Genomic DNA, 21,043 nt, shown 5'->3' on the forward strand with positions numbered 1-21,043 from the left:
TGGCCAGCCAGGCCAGGAGAGGGACCGCAGCCCCTGGTAACCGGCTGCTACTGAAGGCTTGAAGAAGTGGCCAAAGCAGCATTTGGGCCAGGTAGGGAGGTCCCCCACTTCGGGACCACCTCAGTGCCCCTGTGACCAAGGCTCTTCTCAATTCCATGCAGTGAAAGGATCTCCCCATGCCCCCGTGGGAGTCCTTCCACAAGTGGAGGCTCAGCCCCTTCCATTTGGAGACCTGACCCTGGCTGCTCTCCGCTCCCCTGGAAGCCTCCTCAGCCCCCTCCTTTGGAACGTGCCTCCCCCCACTGGCCTGGAAAGGTGCTCCCTCTCCCAGCCCAGAACCAGAGGCCTCATTCCTGTGTGCACCAGGGCAATACAGAATACCCCTTCACCTCTTATGTTTTATACATGATGCTTCTTTTAATGCAGCCAAAAAATGGTATTTGCTTTTCTCAGAACCATAACCATACAGGATGCAGTGACCAATTCATTCCATAAAACACCTGGGCTCCTTAAGGGGCCAGAAGACACAAGTTACATCCAGCCCATCAAGGAGCCAGAGGTGCCATGGGCCCTCAGCCAAGCTCTGGTAGGCCTGCCACGGAGCAGGGCCTGGCCGTGCAGCCAGAGGCGGCAGAGGCAGGGGCAAGGGAGGACAAGTGGCTGGTCTCAGTCCTGTGAGCCGGAGACCAAGAGCTGCTCATCAAGCTCTGTCAGGCAAAGGCAGCCCATCGGTGTGCCTGGTAGATTCTGCGGCTTCCAAGGTAGGGAAGGACACGTGCAGTGCAGGGGATCATGATGGTGGTCACCCTCCACCTTGCCCGCCAGGGACACCGGGCTCAGGGACTCCAGTGGTCCCGGGAGGCCTCTGGAGCATGCCTGTCCCCCAACCCCGCGAAGAGGCAAGAGAGGGAGGTGGTGTAAATACTGCTGACAACACGCCTTGTCCTTCACAAGGACCGGGAGAGGTGGCGGCTCCAGCCTCTGGGAGGGCAGGACGCGCGAGCGCTGGCCGCGTGGCAGGGACAGGGTGTACACCCAGGCTCCTTCTGTGGCACCCTGGGGGTGCCAGCCCGTCCTTCCCCAGGCCCTCCTTGACGGCCAGGGTCCTGCCAGGCCTGCCCGCTCCCCTCCTTGTGCAGGCTGGTGCCTGGCCAACGGTCACTGCCGATTCCGGCTGCCCAGCTTCCTGCGGTCCTTGTTCTGGCTGCGCTGAGGGTCATCCATCTTGTGGACACGGAAACATTCCTTGAGGTTCTGAGAGCGGATCTTGGGGTTCAGGATCTCCTCGGTCATGGAGCTGGGGAACCAGCCTCTCTCCTGGTCATGCAGGCGCTCCCCAAAGATCCACCCTGAGGAGGAGGCAGCAGGGTCAGCCCTCCACGGGGCAGAGGCCGGGCCTGGGTGGAGGCGCCCCCGCCAGGGCTCCTGTCTGCATTGGGGAGCAAAGGTGAGGGACTCGAGAGTCTGCCTGCCCTTCCCAGAGGGAGCAGCTGGGCATGCCCTGCCCGAGGGCTCGGGTCAGGTTCGCCCGTGAGCTGGGGAGGCAGGGGTGTGTGCAGAGGACCAGGCTGTGGGCTCTGGCACAGGACTCCCCACTGACTCTGGAGCCCATTCTGGAACCCGTAGTGATCCACACCAGGCCTGGAGCCCCGAAAGGCTTCCCCCCAAAGTCAGAGGTATCCAAAGGGCCCACTGGGGTGGTAGCTGAGCACTTGGTTACCTAGCCTGGACCTGGAGATCACCTCCTTATTGGTCAGTTCCTCTCAGAGCCTCAGCCTCCCAAAGGCCAGTGTGGCCAGCTGAGGGTGGCCTCTGAGCTGGTGGCCCTTGAGTCACGGTGCTCTGGGTCCCTGCTTGCTCAGTCTCCTTCCCCCAGAGATCTTTGCTGGGCCTGGAGGCATATACCCACCAGCTCTGGGGGGGTCTGGGGCATGCTCTCTGCAGGTCACCTTGAGGCGGGTGTGTATTCAGTTGGCGAGGGACTTTGGAATGGGGCCAGAAGGGGCCTGGCTGGAGGAGGCCTCCCTGAAGAGGGCCTGGCCATCTAGCCTGGGCTGAGAAACGGGGAGGGGAACCAGGCACAGCAGTCGTGCCTGCCATCCCAGTGACTGGGCACCTAGGCAGGAGGATTGTAAGTTCAAAGCCAGCCTCAGCAACTTAGTGAGACCCTCAGAGACTTAGTGAGACCCTGTCTCAAAATAAAAATTTGAAAAGGGGCTGGGGATACAGCTCGGTTGGTAGAATGCTTGCCCTGGGTTCAATCCCCAGCAGCACCACCACCACAACAAAAAAAACCCCAAATTAAAAAAGGGCTGGGGAAGTAGTGGTAGAATACTTCTGAGTTCTGTGCTCAGTATTGTAAATAAATAAATTAATGAAATAAAATTAAATTCTCTAGGGTCTGGGAAGGAACTTCATTTGGTGCTGATGTCATCTGTGTGTGTGTGAGGGGTCCTGGTCCCTAGGGGGCTCCGAACCTGGTGGTCACAGGCTTCCTTGGAGGCCTTTTGGCACACGGGCTTGAGGTAGGGGGCTGTGGTCACACTCCCTTCCACTGTGATGGGAGGGCTAAAACCAGGTCCATCCAGGGGAGGGAGCCATGGAACACCTGCTTGGGCTAGGCCTGCTGGGAGGGGGTGAAGGTGGGACCTCACAACTCTCAGGGAGGCAAATAGACACCGAAAACATCCCACCTCTGCTCGGGGGAAGGGCCCATGGAGCCGGATCACAGGTGTTCAGGTGGCTCCCAGGGAGCCCAGAGCTGGTTGGCAGCAGCAGAGCTGTCTGTCCCAGCATGTGGGGCTGGGACCCCACTCCCCTTTGGGCTGGGAGAGGCACACAGCCCAGGGCAGAGTCCCCGGGGGCCTCACCATCTTCTGTCCTCTCCAGGATGTTCAGGATGTCAGCCAGCTCCAGCGTCAGCTCATCAGGCTGCTGGGCCACATACGGGTGCACGCACTGGACCTGGGGGCAGTCTGACAGGAGGGAGAGGGGGTGGCGTGTCCCCATGGTTGCTCCACTCTGCACCCAGGCAAGCAAGAGCTGGTGGGGACGGCCCTGGGGTGTGGCCCTGGAGGTGATCTGGGGCTCAGGACAAGAGGCCACAGCCGAGAATGGCAGCTCCTGTGCCTTTAGATCTTAAATGCTTTCCAGGTAAGCAGCAACCCGCTAAGAGCCCCGGGGTGTGGACCCAAATTCCTCCTGTGTCCCCATGGTTCTTGTCACTTAAGACCCAGTGACTGCTGTCTTCAAGTGAACCGTCCCACACTGGCAAAGCTGGGGAAGACACACTCTTGGTGGGGTGCTAAGCTCCTGCCCAGGATGGGGCCTGAAGCTGCAGCCCAGAGAGCCCATGCGAAGCCAGCTGGTGACTTACCCAGCAGCCGGGATGTGAAGGAAACAAATTTGGTCCTCCTGTTGGGGGCCAGAGAGGTCATCCACCGCTTCATCTCACTCCTGGCACAGGGAAGAGGACGGTGCCCCAGCCGCAGAGCAAGAGCAAACCCACCCGGTGGCTGGCCCAGCCTTCCCGCAGGCCGGCACCTGAGCCTGGCTCGGGCTGCACCAGGGGTTCTCCCCGGGGGTGCGTTAGGAAGCCAGGCAGTAAGGGGAGCCCTCCACCAGGCCCCACAAGTCATCCGAGGCACGCCGGGGAAGCCATGGCTCGTCAGCTGCAGCGGGGCAGGGAGGGTTAACGGGATGCCCCGCCTCGGCCTGGGGACCAGCTGCAAGGGGTGAGGCTGCTTCAGAGAAGATGCTGGCCAATGGCCGGCAGGGAGCTGGCCTGCAGCGCTCAAGGCGTCCCTCCCACGTTGATCTCGTGGGTCCTGTGGGAGCTCTGAGCTCCAGGGCGGCGGGGCAGGCAGCTCAGAGCAGGGACACACAGCAGTGAGGGGCAGCAGGAGGAGGGCGTGCCCTGGTCAGCCGCCTGGGCTCGCAGGCCCAAGGGAGCGCACACCTGCACACCGCAGACCCCGCCCGGGCCCTGGGGGAGCCCCGCCCACAGGGCTGGCCAGTCAGCCTCCGGCCTCCGTGGACCTCCTTGCACCTGGGAGCAGGCCTGGGGCAGCTGAGGCCAGGCCCGAGTGGGGGCGGGCACTCACTGAGAGGATGCCTTCAGCATGTAGGTGGCCTCGCGGTCATCTGCGTTCTCCAGCAGCCGCAGGATGAACACGTTGGCCAGCGTCTGGCCCTGGTCCTCCAGCTCCTCCACTCGCAGCAGGCCACGTGAGGCGGAGTCGAACACCTGGTACTTGTCTCTGGGGGCCGCGGGAGGCAGGTGGGCGGGTGGTCAGGCAGGCTGGACAGGCCACCTGGCCCAGCCCTCTTCACGCCCTCTGCAGGCCTGTCCCCCAGGAGTATCCCAGCTGGGGCACAAGGCGGGCAGTAGCTGCCCCGCTGAGTGCTGCCCAGGTGCCAGACACTAAGCAGGAGTAAAGCCCACCTCAGCAGGGGAAGCTGAGGCTCCTGAAGGCTAGGTAAAGACCCACGCTGGAGAGCAGCAGGGCAGACCTCCGAACCTGACACCAAAGCCCGAGCTCTGTCCTGCCACCTCCCTGGTTTCCTGGGCCCACAGCGTGCCCGTCAGCACCCGCTCACCCAGGGATCTGGCGGCAGATCACCAGCAGGTCATTGAAGAGGAAGAGGTAAATCTCCCGGAAGAGCTTCTTGGTCCGCAGGGTGCGGGAGGTCTTGGGGCCTGACATCTGCTGCAGCTCGCCCTGCTTCAGCAGCCAGCGGGAGTGCGAGATGATGGGCACTGACTGGGGGGGGGGGGGCGGGGTCAGCGCCTGCACCCTCCTGCCGGCTCTGGCCCCTGCACCGTGACAGGGACGCTAGAGTGACACGAGGGCGTGTGAATCTGCGCCCCTCGGGTGAGTGTGTTTCATGTGTACGTGTGCTTCTGCCCACGTGTGGTGTCTGTGCATGTGTGCTGTGGTGTGGACCTATCCACACATGGGCTTCTAGGGCATGTGTTGGTGCTGTTGATGTGTGTGCTGTGTGCTTCTTATACGTGAGTGTACCACTGTGTGTGCCATGCATGCATGTGCACTGCATGTGAATACTGCATGTGTAAGCATGTGTGCTCTGTGTGTGCACTGCATATGGGAGCATGTGTGTGCTGCATGTGTGCACTGAGTGTGTGAGTATGTGGGCTGTGTGTGTGCAGAGTGTGAGCATGTGTGTGCTGTGTGTGTGCACTGTATGTGAGCATGAGTGCGCTGAGTGTGTGAGTATGTGGGCTGTGTGTGTGCAGAGTGTGAGCATGTGTGCACTGTGTGAGCATGTGTGTGCTGTGTGTGTGCGCTGTGTGTGAGCATGTGTGCGCTGAGTGTGTATGTGTGCTGTGTGTGCATTGTGTGAGCACATGTGTGCTGCATGTGTGCAGTGTGTGAACATGTGTGTGCTGTGTGCACTATGAACATGTGTGCACTGTGTGTGAGATATGTGCACTACATGCATGTACTATGTGTACAATAGGTATGTGCACTGAGTGTGAGCATGTGTGTGCTACGTGTGTGCATTGCATGTGAGCATGTGCACTGCATGTGTGCACTACACACATAAGCATGTGTGCAATAGGTGTGTGCACTGAGTGTGTGGGCATGTGCGCCGCATGTTTGATGCAGAGCTGGGGTGGCCAAGTTCACAAGGAAGAGGAAAGAGCTCCCAAAGAGGGAGGAGGCCCAGCCTACAGGGGACAGCGCTCGCCCTGCTGTGTGGCTCAGGGTGGGAGTGGGGCACCAGCGTCAGCCCAGAAAACACCTCTCCTCTCCCACAGGACGGGGCTCAGCTCCCACAGCAGGCCCACCTCTGGGGCCCTTGGGGGGCGCTGTGTGCCAGGCGCCTGTCACCAGAATTGCAGGCCCCAGGGGTCCTCGGGGTTTCAGTAATGGTTGGAGTTTTGTGCAAAGTTTGGGGGGAAGGTTGGTAACCTGAAAATCCTCAGACGTGAGAATCCTGGCGTAGCCATGATTCCCACTGTGGACTGACTGCTCAAGGTCAGTAACGAGGGGCTGGGGCTGGCAGGCAGCGCTTCTAGAGGAAGAGCGAGGCCAGGAGCCCTGGCTCCCGTGGGGCGGGGAGGCGGCCCGGGCTGGGTGCCCCCTGTGCCTCTGGGGCAGGTCTGGGCACGTGGGGCTGGGCGCAGGGCAGATGTGGGCTGACTCCCACCCAGGCTCACCTTGATCTTGAACTCCATCTTCTTCTGGATGCTGATCATCTGCTCCGTGCGGCTCATTTTCCTGACGCCCTCATTGCACGCCTTCACCACCTGGGACGAGAGGGGTTGCCTCAGGCCAGCCCACCTGCCATCCCCAGCCAGCTCCTTTCTCTATGTGAAAACCTGAGACTCTGGTGGCCTTTCACGCCTTGTTCCCAGAGAACACTTCACTATGAGCCACAATGTCAGCTGGGCTAGAAGAAGCACCACGGGCTCCAGGTTGGCTTCTTGCCTGCCGAGGGTGCGCATGGTACCCCTTGTCCCCCAGCAAGCGGGGTCCTCATTCTGAAGGAACAAAGATCTGCACTGGCTCGTGGGGCCCAGGGCAGCGGCAGGCTGCACGCGCGTGGGAACATGTGGGACTGAATAAAGTAATCACCCAACACCCGCGAAACCACGGACAACGCCATGAACTCTGCATCCACTAAACTGATGGGAGCCAGAAACTAAACTCCCATTTGAAAGCAAGTGTGTGTGTGCGTGTGTGTGTGTGTGTGTGCGTGTGTGCGTGTACACATGTGTGCGTGTGCGTGCCGGCTCCATGTAGAGGGCATGGAGGCCTGCTGGAAGTTGGGGACAGGACGGCCAGGCACCTTAGTGCTCTTCTTTTTGCTTATGAGTGTCTTCTGGATTTTCTTATGTTGAGCATTACTTTTATATATTAGGAGAAAGCCCTCTATTTTAAAAAAGTGAGCTATGTGAAACAGAGAATGCCTTTTGTTAAATGCAAAAGGGACATGAAAGCAGAAAAGAACCTATTTTAAAGTGTCCCCTGTCCTGGGCTGATGGCAAGGAGACCCGTCTGGGACACGTGGCCTCTGACAGGCGTGGCAGCCTGGAGACTCGCCTCCCGCAGCCTAGTGTGGCTGGCACCAAGGCACGTAGATCAAGTATGCACGGAGGCTCTGCCTTGGGGACAGACACCTGACAGGTGGCCCAGTCAGCAGGTGGCTGAGCCTCCCTGACCAGTCCCTTGGCGGCTGCAGCTTTGCCCTGAGAGGATCAGGAGGAGTACTGCCCAAACAGGGAACGGGCCGCACTGCACTAAGGAGTCCTGGTGTCCCGCCACGGCCCAGAACCGTGCCACAGGTCCACCAAAGGAGAAGTTTCTGCCCCTGGGTGACAGTCACACTCCCCACACCTGCTCTCACCATCATGGTAGCCCAGAGCCCAGCAGGGCGGTCCCACACAGCAGCCCCAAACTGGCTCCCGGCTGCAGTAATGCCAGCAGCGGAGCACAGGACACAGGACGGAGCCCGAGGAGCTCCTGAAGATGTAGACGGGTCGCCGACTCCGCCCACATGGCTGCCGCCGGACTCTTCTGGGAGTCCCTCTCTCTGGGGCTCAGGAGAAGGCCCTCCTCTCACCCACAGGGAAAGCCCAGAGCTCTGGGGCACAGCCAGTGAGTCTCCCAAGAGACACATGAGTCTCGAGGGATGGGAGGGAGGTGTGGAGGGACAGGGTTGGGACAAAGAGCTTGCCCGTGTACAAGTAGAATAGGAACAGCCTCCACACACCCCACGGGAGGGACAAGAGATTGCGTCTGACTTGAGGAAAGAGGCAAAGACAAGCCAGGGGTCCGTGGGAACCCTTGACACTTGCCATGAGCGACACCAGGCAGCTGACAGAGGCCTGGGTCCTGTGGATGGTGGCTGAGTTCCCTGAGGTAGAGTGTCCCCGAGTGCCCTGTGGCTGCTGCCCCATCCGCCACGAACAGATTAATGGACGGAGGTGCTGAGGGGTCTCGAGGGACGAAGCTCTGCTTAAGCACCATCGGGTGCATTTTTAGCTCCGGTGACTTTTCTTGATTGCAAAAGTGAATCTTAAAACGAGGCGCGTGTTTTCTAAGTCAGGGGGCTGGCGGGAGGAGGGAAGGGCCAGCTGGGACACATGAAAGGAGGGAGGGACTCACCATCTCCAGTTCCCTGTGGGCATCCAGGGCAGTACCTTCGCGCTCCGAGCTTTCTTCCACCCTCTTCAGAATGTTCTGCGGGTAGGGACAGGTGGCATTGGTTTCCTGCCTCGGACCTTCCCTCCCATTCCCCCGGGCCGGTGGTTGCCTCCTGCCAAGGCAGCCCAGCGCCTGCTGTGTCTGTGACACACTCAAAGGATGGAGGCCTGCCGCCCAGGCCTGAGAGCCCCAGACCAAACCTGCTCAGGTGTAGGATAACGCAGCCCAGGTCTGCCCGTCCCCAGCGGGCGCCCAACGCCCGCGGCTCCCCAACCCTTCCCGGAGTGCTGTGGGCCTGGCCCTGAGGCTTCCTTAACTTGGGCCCGGTCAATAATCAACTGCCTTTTCTCCAAATGTCCGATTTTCTTCTATCAGCAGACGGTTGTGCCAGGGCGCTTTCCCCTGTGCCAGGGAGCCTTGGGCTGTGCAGGGCTTCTGCCTGGCCCTCCTCCCAGGCCCAGTGTTTGTTCCAACCTGCTTTTGTCCCAGGAGGTCTGGGTGTCTGGCTCCCCTCCCAGCCACCAAGCACCAGGGCATCGCCCCGCCTCTCTCCTGGGCCCCTCCCTGACCTCCCTCCCAGCAGCCAGGCCAGAGACCTGTGCTCCTTCCTCCCCACGCAGGGCTGGTCACACACCCCGCATTAACTGTTCCCCGCATCCCAAATCCAGCTCCCGGCTCCCAGTGCTTTCCAGGCTGTCCTTTTCTCATCAGAGCAAAAGTTCCATCCCACAGGGTCTCACTGGGGGCCTCCGGTGCTGAGCCGCAGTTCCAGGTGGACCGCACCCCTGAACGCACTTCCTCTGAGCCCTTCCCCAGGGTCCTGACACCCCGCTCAGGTGGGTTTCAGCCCTTCACTGGCTTCCATCCCACATGATTAAGGTCTTATCTGTCCATATATGCTCTTCTCCTACATAATGCCTTCATGGTTGTCGCCTCTGCGTGCAGAAACGGTTACTATCTCTGGTTCCGGTTTTCCCAGTTGAAAGCTTTCCTCTGTCCCTCCTCTATCCCACGGCTGAGTCCGCTGGGCCACGTGCTACCCCTCCTTCTTCTGCTCCCTGTGCTTCTGAGGCCCCCTCCCAGCCGCCTCCCGCCTCCCCTCTGCTCCTGAGCCAGCTGCCCCTTGGCTTTCACCTCCGGGTGCCTGACCTCTGACCTTCCACAGCTGTGGCTCCAGAGCATCATCTCGGAGCCCCAGTGGGCCTCTCACAGCCCCTTCATCTGCTCAGCTGCAGTGGCCTCCAAGGCCCAGGACCGGATCGGCCACACCGGCCAGCTGCGGTCCTGGCCTGGGAGGCCGGCTGCCTTCTGCAGGCTCTGTGGCTGCACCTGTCTTGGTTCCTCCCTCGCCCTGGTTGCTCCCTCTCAGGCAGGTGGGGCTCTGTCCCAGGGCCTGGTCTTGCTTCTTCCTCTCGGTCCTGGGTGGTCTCCTCTACTAAATACCACCCAGAGGCCAAGAGCACCCGCCTGACCTCTCCCTCTAACCTGAACGTGGATGCTCAGCTGCTCAAGGGCTCGACCAGCCCCACTAGTTCCAGCCCTCACTCCGCCCTCCTGGCCTCCCTGGGGACATCGAGCTGCTCAGGCTAAAAGGAGTCTTTGTCACTGATTTCAGCTCACCGAGTGCCCTGCAGGGCTCCAGGGCTCACACCCCCCCAGGCCAAGGGTAACACCTCTTCCCCGTCACCACTTCCCCTCCACCCTTGCTCTGCAGCCGCCACAGAGAGCCCCGGAAAGCGTCCATCAGATCAGGTGAGGACCACACAGAGGATGTCCCAAGGCCCCTCACTTGGCCTCCGCCCACACCTCCACACGGCCACTCCCACCTTGTTCCTGGGCTCAAGGCTCGTCCTGCTGTCCATGAACCCTGCTGCCCCAGGGCCTTTGTGTGTCAGGTCCCCTCTACATAGACTGCTCCTTCCGCCAGATGGCCGCCTGGTCATTTGTCTTTCTTTGCCTGCCCCCGCAACTGGCAATGGTGAGGGCGTCACCTCTGTTTGGTGACCCCATAATTGTCCTCAGGGTCACAACCACTTCTGGGTTGTGTGTGTTTGCTGGTCTCTCCAGCTGAGCCCCGCCTCAGGGAGATGCTTGGCACACAGTAGGAGCTTAATTAGTACTTGTGGAACTAATGGACTCCCTAGAAAGCCGACAGCTCTGGGATGACCGAAGGCAACCGCGTGGACGGGGCCCAGCGAGCGCCAGCGGGGCGGCAGCACCTGCACCAGCAGCTTGAGGCGCGTGATCCTCTGGAAGGGCAGGATGAGGAAGGAGGAGAAGGGCAGGCCTCTGCACTTGGGGTCGAGCTCCAGCTGCGCGATCAGCTCCCGGAAAGCCGCCTTCTCCTGGCTGGGGACAAGACACAGCAGTGGGTTTCTGCAGGAGGTGCAAACTGAGGCTTCCTCCCCAGGGACAGCCTCCCGGGGCCAGAAAACCACAGGTGTGGAAAACACGCCAAGTCCCCCCACTCAATGGGAAGTAAACTGCTCATGTACGAGTCAAATAACAATAGTGCCTGCGCAGGCCCAGCCCAGGAAGTCTCTGTAAAGTATGTGGCGTGTGGGAGGGCGCGAAGTCTTTGTGTGGCCAAGTCTGTGAATCAGACACACAATTAGATGATTTCACTCAGCAGGACACCGTGGCGAGGTAAACCCACGTAGTGACGGGAACAGGCAACAGGCTCGGATCACCTGCCAGGAGAGCCTGAGCTATTTCTGACAGGTGGGCCGGGCCGGCACTGACGAGGCCCGGGGAGGCTGTGGGAGGAGAGCGTAGGCCCCGGCGGCACGTGCTGGGGCAGTGGCTCTGCCACTGCTGCTCAGGCCGGTGGCCTATGCTCACGTGGCCCGGGGAAGGCCACCCCCAGGGTCTCCTGGACCCTGCTGTGCCTAGGAACCTATCTGCTGGGTGCTCGTCTTCTCACTGCCCGACCTCAGAAACAGCGTCCTGAGGCCCTCAGGTTCCAGTTCCGAGCACCTGAGCGCCTGGATACACACACACTTCAAAACACTGACCTGTAAACCAAAGGGTTTGGCAGAAAAGCCAGCCAAGTGTCACTGTCACGCACTACACGGACATCGAGTAAACAAGCGAAAACATTCTTCTCATACCGGCTGACATGGAGTTGAGAGGCCAAAGAGGACTCTGCGGTCACCAGCTCTCATCTCGGGAGCTGCCCTGGGAGGCCAGTGCAGCTGGCCACCCTGTGTCTGAGCCCGTGTTCTCCGCTTAGCAGCTGTCCTCGGAACTATGACCACAAGACCAGCGTGGCCAGCCTCTGCCAGGCGAGCTTGCCAGCTCCCACAATGCAAGAGGACCCCGTGTCCTCATGAACCCCGATCTCGCCTTCGTTCTCGGGACAAACCAGAGGTCACCTCAGCCTGCGGGTGTGTCCCGGCTGCAATCCTACTCCTCCTCCCCAAATAAAGGCTTCTCAGAAGTTCTGTTTTTCTCTGACAGGGACACCATTCTCTGACACCATTTAGAAAGTCCCTCGACATTCCCGAGTGGAGCTCAGTGCCTTCCTGGCTGACCCCAGCACCTTAAGTGGAACCAATGCAAAAACTCAACAGAGGCAAGGTGACTAAAAAATCATCTTGTCAACTGAAACCTCAAAGACAGTCGTGACACGGGTGGATTAGCCATAAAGGCAAGGCCACTGCTGGGTGACCGCCAGGATGGCTTCCCACCCTGGCCTGGCCCTTCTTGCTAGTTCAGCCCTGCCTTTTCAATCTTCTGGCCCTGGAATTGCCTCTTGGCCTCACCCTCTTTCCTGAGCGCACAGGGCTCTGCTTGGCGTTCTGGGCCAGGCCTGGGGGATACAACTGACTCACTTCGGGTCCAGCTGAGCAAGGCTCCGGGAAGGGCCAGGTCTGGGCGCTGGTCCAGCCTGAAAGGTGGCAGCTCTGGAGGTTGTCGCCAGCCTGGCCAACCTGTGCCCCCGGGACCGGGAGGGTGGGGACACTCACAGCAGCTGCTTGTAGGTCCTCTCCTGGTAGGTCTGGTTGCTCACGTAGGTGATGTAGACGGAGAAGTGGTTGGCCGCGTAGTGGTACACGATGTCGCACACGTCGGAGATGACGATGTTCTCCTCCATCCGGTGCTCCAGCTCCAGCAGAAACCTGCAAGGGCAGCCGGCTCAGGACGCGCCCTGGGGACCGAGCAGCGCACAGGTCCAGGAGATTGGCCCGTACTCTGCACACAGGCGGCACACTGGGCACATCTGGGTCAGACGGACGTGAGCATGGGGAGGGGAGAGAGACACCTCACCCCTGCCTGGTACGCACGTCTGCATTTGCGGAGGGAGTGAAATGACCATGGGGACTAGCTTCAGTATGGCCCACGGCAGGAGGGAGGGACGGGGAACCCGGGCTGCCCTGTGCCCGTCACTGAGGAAGCCGGGGGCCACTGCACAGGGCTCCCTGCCCAGGCGTCTTTACTTCTGCACGTCTGTCTGGACCTTCCACAGGGACACAGGGATCGGCACACGGATGAGAAGTGCAGAGGCAGAGGCCGTGGTGTTGCAAAGGCTGCTCGTACCTCGGTGAGCCCTCATGTCCAGAGCCATCCAGACAGGGCTGCCATGGGGCGGAGGCCACGTGTGAGGTGGCATACCCTGGGCCCACGTCTGCGGGCAGCCTTGGCCAGTGCCTCCCACGTGGCCTCTCACAGCCAAGCTGCCCAGGCCTCCATGAGCTGGTGAGGGGCCTCTTATCCTAATGAAATGCCAGGAGTTCATTTCTTCTTTGAAGGAACCAATGGTTGTCTCTCCCTCCTCCACTGAGCTCACCGTGACTTCAGCTAGCCCAGCCACAAGCCCAGTTCCCAAAACCACTTCCCACAACCAGGGCACCTGCCATCCATAGGACAGGGGAGGCTGAGGCCTGGCGGCCCTTGCACCCTGGCAAGTCTCGGCCCACGGGCATGAGCCAGGGCTTTGTACCTGCAGGAGGGCGAACTGCCCAGGGGACACTGACTGGCCAGGGGACTGGCTGAGGACCCCCCTGAGGGAGGGATGCAGTGGACAAGTGGGGGTTCCATGCATGAAAGTCCCACTCAACACAGCCCCAGTTCAGGGTGGGGATCCTCCAGGCCACGGCTCCATGGAGACCCTAGGATGTGTGGTTGACAGGAAGGGACTTGCGCACCCACTGGCCACCCTGCTGGGAGGGGAGGTGGATCTCAGATTTCCGTCATTATCAATTGTATTTCATTATGGAAAATTCCAAACAATCAGAAGCAGAGCAGCCCGTGGGTCAGCGGCACCAGAGGGGGAAGTTGGAGGCGCCGCCTGGCTCTCACCGCTCGCTCACGGCCAGGACGTCCATGACGTTGGAGAAGAGGATGTGTGCCTCCGACGGGTGCAGGATCTTCTTCAGCCGCTCGTTCTCCATGAAGTGGGACACCAGCAGGTTCAGGCTCTTGTAGTAGGAGGCCTCGGAGGTGACCAGCTCGAACATGGCCTGCCAGGGGAGGCGGGGACAGGACACAGGAGACCTGTGGTCACTGCCTCGATTTGCCATCCAGGGAGGCCCAAGTGCCTTCTCGGGCTCAGAGGCACAGAGAGGCCCAGCGGCCTGCGAGCTGGCTGCTGCCCTGTGCTGGTCTGGGACAGCGATGGTGCCACCCATCCCAAGGAGGCAAGTGGCCCTGCGCACAAGGGCTCAGCGTCCACCCTGTGAGAGCACACTCCCTTCCTCTGCTATGTGCACAGTGGGGGACAAGCCAAGGTCCAGGACATGGAGCCAGGGACAGCACGCAAGATCAGCCACAGGATGGGGCTGGCAGCTGCAAAGGTGCTCCTGTCCCCTTTCACTGTGGTCAGGAGGGAAAGTCAGTGGGTCGAGGGTCCCCGACTCCACATGGCCAGAAAAACATCTAGAAGGAAACGGGCAACCATGAAACACTGGGCACCAGCAGGGAGGGATTTGGGGTGACTGTTTCCTTTTTACTTTTTGAATTGTCTGAAAGTTAGAAAATGAGCCTTCTTTTAAGGTTGAATTTTACAATGTAATAAATAGTGCAATCTTCATTTTGAAAAGAGAAATCCATAATCTAGTAAGTTTTCTAAGGCACCTCCTTTCCATCTGTATGTGCAAACACATGTGTGTGTACATGTGTGTGAATGCACGTGCATGTGTGTATGTGTGTGAATGCACGTGTGTGCATGTGCACACACGTGTGCATGTGAATGTGTGTACATGTGTGCGTGAGTGCACATGCTCGTGCGTGTGTGTGCGTGCATGTACACATGTGCATATTTATTTATTGTTTATCTACTGAGGCTGTGAACACAACAAAACTGACCAAACTCTGTCCTCCCAAGTGTCGCTCTGCAAATCGCAGGCAACGGCCCTGGCCCATCTGCCTTCAGTGCTTACAAATGACCTCAGTGGCCTTTCCTGAGGCCAGCTGGAACCTCCCCGCCTTCCTCTCCCTGTCATCCTCCACTGTTTATCACCTAGGGTGGCTGGGTACCCAGAGGGACAGTGTGACCGGTTGAGAAGTGCCCCCACCCCAAGGCCATGCCCATGTTCTAGTCCCCTAAGCCTGTGAAGAAATGTGACCTGGTTTGGAAAAAGGTCTTTGCAGATGTGAGTGAGTTAAGGATCTCAGGGCGAGGGCATTCTGGATTTAGGGTGGGTCCTAAACCTAATGCCAGGCATGTCCATAATGGAGGGACAGGGGGATGTGACGCAAATACACACGGGGCAGAGGAAAGGCTGGGAGGTGTGACCACATCAAGGGGCTCCCGGAGCTGCCAGAGCTGGAAGAGGCAAGGACTGTCCCCAAGAGGGGAGTGGCCTGCAGAAGCCCCGCCGCAGGCCTCTGGCGTCCATATCTGTGGGTGAATATGTTTCAGTTTCCGTGCTGCCAGGCTGTGGTAATTTGTCATGGCAGTCCTTGGAGACCCCACACGGGGCAGAGGAGGATGGAAGGACAGAGCTGTGGTGATGGCAGGGGCTCTGGCCCATTCCCAGGTCCAGCAAGCTCCAGCTCTAGGGGTCAGGAGGGAGGGAGGGAGGGAGGAGAATGCACAGGCCCTGGGGAGGGGGCTTTGTACAGCTGTTCCACTGAAACCCAAGGTCCCCCAGGAGCAGGCACAGAAGGAAGCAGGAGCCGAAGCAAAGTTCCCAAAGTCACACCCTCCGTGGTGGAGGAGTTGAGACGCAATCGTGGGTTTTCCGCGTTCTGGGCTCTGCCCGGCCCCTCCCGTGCCCGACTGCAGCAGGGAAGGGTTAACTGGATGTCTGTGGTCACTTGCAGCCCTGCCTGGCAAGGCACTGTAAGATGAGGGACAGATTTGTAAGTCAGGGATGTCCTGCAGGGCAGACCTGCCCAGCAACCCGGTTGAAAGTGACATCCTCCAGGGCTGAGCCACCAATTACGGGGCGTGGGCCACCAGGTTGCACCTGACTTGAGACCATGACAGCAAGAACCAAGACGCTGATCCAAGTGGTGGCCTCTCGGTAACCGTCCTTGCAGCACAACCGCCTGGTCCACCTTAAGATGAGCATCCACACAAAGCACAGGCCTGGGCTCCCGAGGGGCCCAACTACAGCCCCAGCACTGAGCCCCAGCTAGCCTTTGGTCTGCTCCCTCTGCCTACACCCAGCCTGGCGCAAGGGAGGCCACTTCTCTGCCACAGATCCAGTTGGGAACTCACTTTCCTGCTACTAAATTTAAGTTTCTCAAGAAAACGTCACGCTGTTGTGGCTCCCAAGCTGCAAGCACGCACAACTAGTGAAGCCGATTCAGGCAGGCGTGCGTCATGGGTGTGGGGCAGGCGCTGAGCCAAACCACAGCAGCACAGGAGAGGGGTCTGCTGACCACAGCACCCTGAAGGACGCCTGCCAGAGCACCCCGATTACGCATGCAAGTGCCACCCAGGCATCGTCATCCTGATACGGGAGGACAGGGCGACCAGGCCTGGCCTCCCAGGGATGACGTGCGGCTGGCTGGGCCCCTTCACCCAGCACTCGCCCCCTCGCTATCCATTTATAGGTGATCAGTCATCTGCGAAGTCTCCTCTGGCAGGGTATTTGTGACATCAATATGGTCGCCCTTTCCTCGTCCACACAACTTCACTATCAGCGGCTGAGGCCTCTGCAGGGTGAACGGGGCTAACAAGGGACCCAGGCCGGCCGGCCTGCTCATTACCTTCACTCCAGCATCCATTGGTGCTAAAGTGCTCACGGGACATCTGCGTGTCCAGGGTGCAGGCCTGAGTTCTGAGGTGACCAGGCTCAGTCCCTGCTGCCACCACAGGGCTTGAGCCCCGGGGAGCGGAGACAGCAGGTGTGAGGAAGACCCTGGGGTTGGGCCGGCTGTGGCACACCAGGAGCAGGCAGGGCTGGGTGTGCGTGAGCAGGAGAGCATCGCGCCTAAGCGTGAGTGGGCGTGGTGTGAGTGCAAGGCTGCCTGATGGGCCCCGGCTCCCGCCAGGCTGCACCGGCCGGCTCCTCACCCTTCAGGCATCTACTCCGCCAGCCTAGGATCGTCATCCTTGGGGGACGACTCAGAGACCAATACAAATTTCATGAATCACAGCTGGGCCCCCAAATGGCACCCTTAGCTCTTGATGATCACGCTTAATATCTGCCAATAACCACAGTATGCTCCAGGTGTGTCCACCACTGCTTCTGCTAAGCCAGCCCCGCCCAGGTGACAGGTAGGGTCCAGTCAACCCAGGGCATTTCTCCAGGGTCCAGTCCAGGTGGTTCTGAAGTCCATGACGTCATTGGTGTCCTCTGTGGGCCACAGGCTGGCTTGAGGCCCTGGAGTTGGGTCGTGCCTAGGACCTCTGCCACAGTGACCACTGCTCCGTCTCCCACTGAGCCTCAGTTTCCACGTGGGCCAGGTGGCATCAACAGCCCCGATTCATCATGTGGCTACCAGGAAGTGACTCTCTGGAGCCTGGCCTGTCGCCAGCCTGACATTCCCATCCAGACTCTGGGCAATGTCTCCACAATGGTGTGAAGGAGCTCTGGCCAGAGGGGCCAGGAGCACTATCCTAGGAGGTGACCTGGGATTGTGTCCTGGAGGATGGCAAGAAAGCTCATTCCCAAGAGTGCCAAAGAGGGGTTCCCAGGGGCAGGAGGTGGGATGGCGGTGAAGGAGAGGCAGGACACAGGGGGCCCTCTGTGCGTGCCATGGGCCATCAGTAAAGGGGACAAGGGGGGAGCATCACAGTCTGGTGTACATTTTAAGGTCCCTCCCCTCTGACCACCATGTGGGGATGGGCAGCAGGGGCAGAATCGGGCATGGGGAGGGCTGTGGCCCCAAGCTTGGAGAAACCACACCTGCCCCCCCCACCCCCCCACAGGGCCACCCCCACTCAGTAAACATAGGGTCATGTTTTTCTCAATAAATTTAGATTTTTCTATGATGGATGTGCCACAGTGGAAAGGGTCCCAGAGCCAAGGCAGGTGCCAGTGTGAGGGGGCCCAAGTGACAACTACTTCTAGTGCTGCTGTGTGATCAGGCACAGCCCCATCTTAACAGCAGCCCTGGGTGCAGGTGCCAACACCCACTGCCAGTCCAAGCCCAGCCCTGGCAAGCCCATCACAGGCTGATTATTAAGTTTCCTTAAGATGACCCAGTAACAAAGCAGTTTGCAAAAAATTTATATATTAAAATAGGTATAAATGAAAAACCACGTTCATTCTTCCTCACAGTTAGAGGGATGCAGATTAAAACCATAACGAGATCCACTTTTCATCCAGCAGGAGAGTCGAGGTAAAATCGCTGGGTAATATGCTACATTGATGGGGGGGGGGTGGGCACGCCCACCACAGTCAGATGTGGGGACAGTGGGGTGGTGTCTTCTCCAATTTACAAACATGTGTCCTGTAACCCATCAGACCACTCAGCAGTCCCCATGGGGACTCGATCATACTTTGTATGATTTTAAATAATGCTGCAACGAACATCCCTGAGATACATCCTTTCTAACTACAAATGTCCATCAATAGGGACTGGTTAAATAATGGAACGTATAAACAATGGAACATAAAAACAACAGAGCCCCAAAAAGCTGCAAAAAAAAAAAAAAAAAAGAATTGCTACCAGACACAGTGGCACAAGCCTGTAATTCCAGCAGCCCAGGAGAATCTCACGTTCAGTCAGCCTCAGCAACTTAGTGAAGCCGTAAGCAACTAGTAAGACCCTGTGTCAAAAGAAAAACATTAAAAGGGCTAGGGATGTGGCTCAGTGGGTAAGTGTCCCTGGGTTCAATCCCCGGTACAAAAAAAAAAAAAAAGTTTGCTCTAGAGAGACATGATAAGTATTCTGCCAAGTATCAAGGAAGCTGGGCTCAGAGCAGTGCAGACAGCAGCTTATCATTGATGCAACAGTGCATGCACACGCCTTCTACCTGGAACACGGAACATGGAACGCATGGCGGAGGAGGGACCCCGGCAGCTCAGGATAGTTTCTGCTTTCTCTGCATAAACCATGTATCCAAAATATTCATTTCAAAAAACAATACCTGCCAATTTCACTACTTGGTTAAAACACTTATTGGTGTTCGTTTTCTGCATCAAATAGACCATCAGATCAAAGAGAAATCTGACGTTTGGGGTGATGGCTACCACCTACCTTAAGAGGAAGCCCTCCCAGTTAGAACTCTCTTGCTGAATTGTAAGATCTTCCCTCCAGACAGAGATTCAGTGCAGGCTGGTTAGTAACACAGCAATCGCAATTTATGTTTCTGATAGGCCCATCATATTAAAAACCCTAAGTAATTTTCTTTTTCTTTTGGGGGCAAAAAAGGAAATACACGTTAGTCCTAAGCAGGGAAAGCAGGCTGACCCCCATGCTGGTGTCAGGGGCCGAGCAGACGCTGACGTGCTGGGGACCCCGGGGCCACCTCCCTTCTGCCCCAGCATGACAGGGTCCAAAGCCTGTCCGGGCATGCTGGGGACTAGCCGTCACCCCCAGTGTCAGCCTGGCCAGCTGCCCCACCTGAGTGTACCTGTGTGTGTCCCTGTTCCCCTGGAGATTCTCAGAACATCACTCCCTGCTCCCGTCTCCAGCCCTACACACCCAGTGCTGGAGACCAAGGAGCAGAGACAGGTCCTGCCAGCTGGGGACACACCACCAGGCTGAAGGAGTGGCTGCGCAGGCTGTCTCCCATCAAGTGGGTTTGCTCCACCCGCCCGCCCGCCCTCCGGCCGGGGTCACACTCTCCTCGCTCTTTATTCTTTGAGGACGATTCTGTGTCTTGCCCCTTCCCTTCCTACCGGTTCTGGAATAAAACCTGCCCACCAGGAAGCCTACCCTTCCTAACTTGCCCTTCCTGACCTTTTCATCTGAATATATTCCAACTACTTTCTCCACCGGTCTCATTCTCAGCGACTCAAAAACCACCGCCCAGAGGAGGCTGGGAACCAAGAGCTTCAGAAGTCAGGAAACCAAGGCTAAACAGAGAAAGCCCTCCGCGGGGCGCTCTCCAGCCGCAGCCCACTCTGCTCACAGAGGAACAGTTCGGCTCTTAGATCCGGATTCTTCCACGATTCAGACCCGGTGGTGGGCCGTCCTCCCGTGTGCCCGGAGCTCACCCAGAGCTGTGCAGCTGAAAGACAGAGAGGGGCCTGGTGGCAGAGCCGGCTGCACAGCAGGGGGCCGCCCGGCCTGCTTTGACACAGGACCCCAAAGAGTGGGAACGCAGAATCAGAAGAGCTCAGCTTTGTGTTCATTATCAAGACAGAAAGTTCACCTTAACCTCTTAAATATGAAAGGTCAACTCCAAAAACTCAGAGCCAGACGCACTGAAGCCTGCGTGTCCACCTTCCCACCACTGAATGGAACTGCGCGGCTTCTCCAATCGGCCTCATTGGTCTTCAAATATCTTCATCTGATCCGGGGGAAATAGCAAAAATGTACGAAGTTTTAATTTTCTATGTACACTCTATTATAGACGAATGTTCTATTTTGCTTTTAAAAAATGTTTTATTTATATATTTTGCTAGGCGCCGGGGTGTACGCCTGTAATCCCAGCAGTTTGGGAGGCAGAGGCAGGAAGATCAAACCCAGCCTCAGCAAGAGTGAGGTGTTGAGCAACTCAGTGAGGCCCTATCTCCAAATAAAATACAAAACAGGGCTGGGGGTGTGGCTCAGTGGTGGAGTGCTCCTGAGTTAATCCGTGGTACCCCCCCAAAAGAACCCAAAACCAAAACAAACAAACAAAACCAACAAAAAAATGTTATATATCATGAATATTTGCTATTTTATTCTTTGAAAACATGTTTTTTAATGCTTGTGTCTTTGAATAGCTATATACTGTCTTACTAAATAATTCCCCTGCTTCGCGTATTTAGGTTTCTTTCCCTCATCCTAATAAATAAATACTTTTGCACACATAGGATTATTTTGCAAGACAAATTTCTAGAGAGAAATTCTGGAACATTATGTACAAACATAATGTTATTGAGATTTTGGTACAATTATTGCTATATTCTTCTTATCAGTGATGTTAGAGAATGCTAGGGCTAGGCTGTTTTGGGGAGGGTACCAGGGATTGAGTTCAGGGGCACTCGACTACTGAGCCACATCCTCAGCACTATTTTGTATTTTATTTAGAGACAGGGTCTCACTGAGTTGCTTAGGGCCTCGCTTTTGCTGAGGCTGGCTTTAAATTCATGATCCTCCTGCCTCAGCCTCTTGAGCCACTGGGATTACAGGCATGCGCCATGGCACCCAGCTCAGCACTAGGCTTTAAATGTAGTTATGTGTTAAAAATCTCTGTTATTTTGAAATGCAGAAGGCAGTAAGTACCTCAATGCTGGAATTTCTTTGATTATTAGTGACTTTGGTTTCTTTTTCATTTATTCACTGGCCATTGTTCTCCTTCTATGTGAACTTTTTTT

At 57.8% G+C, this 21,043-nt stretch overlaps 1 protein-coding gene across 5 annotated transcripts in view; it reads right to left on the minus strand.

Annotated features, from left to right (window-relative positions):
• Positions 1–381: 381 nt before the first annotated feature.
• The window catches only part of NGEF (neuronal guanine nucleotide exchange factor), a 218,919-nt gene continuing 198,257 nt past the window's right edge, over positions 382–21,043 (minus strand). For all 5 annotated transcript variants that reach the window (XM_079134858.1, XM_079134857.1, XM_079134859.1 and 2 more), the window contains 10 exons: positions 13,476–13,636; positions 12,143–12,295; positions 10,394–10,523; positions 8,136–8,210; positions 6,185–6,274; positions 4,600–4,763; positions 4,104–4,259; positions 3,377–3,456; positions 2,871–2,975; positions 382–1,349 (listed from right to left, as the gene is read on the minus strand). In XM_079134858.1, coding sequence (XP_078990984.1) covers positions 1,159–1,349; positions 2,871–2,975; positions 3,377–3,456; positions 4,104–4,259; positions 4,600–4,763; positions 6,185–6,274; positions 8,136–8,210; positions 10,394–10,523; positions 12,143–12,295; positions 13,476–13,636 — 1,305 coding nt within the window. In that variant the 3' untranslated portion in view covers positions 382–1,158. The remainder of the gene's footprint in view (positions 1,350–2,870; positions 2,976–3,376; positions 3,457–4,103; positions 4,260–4,599; positions 4,764–6,184; positions 6,275–8,135; positions 8,211–10,393; positions 10,524–12,142; positions 12,296–13,475; positions 13,637–21,043) is intronic.

This window comes from Sciurus vulgaris (assembly GCF_902686455.1).
Source record: "Sciurus vulgaris genome assembly, chromosome: 3".
NCBI lineage: Eukaryota > Metazoa > Chordata > Mammalia > Rodentia > Sciuridae > Sciurus > Sciurus vulgaris.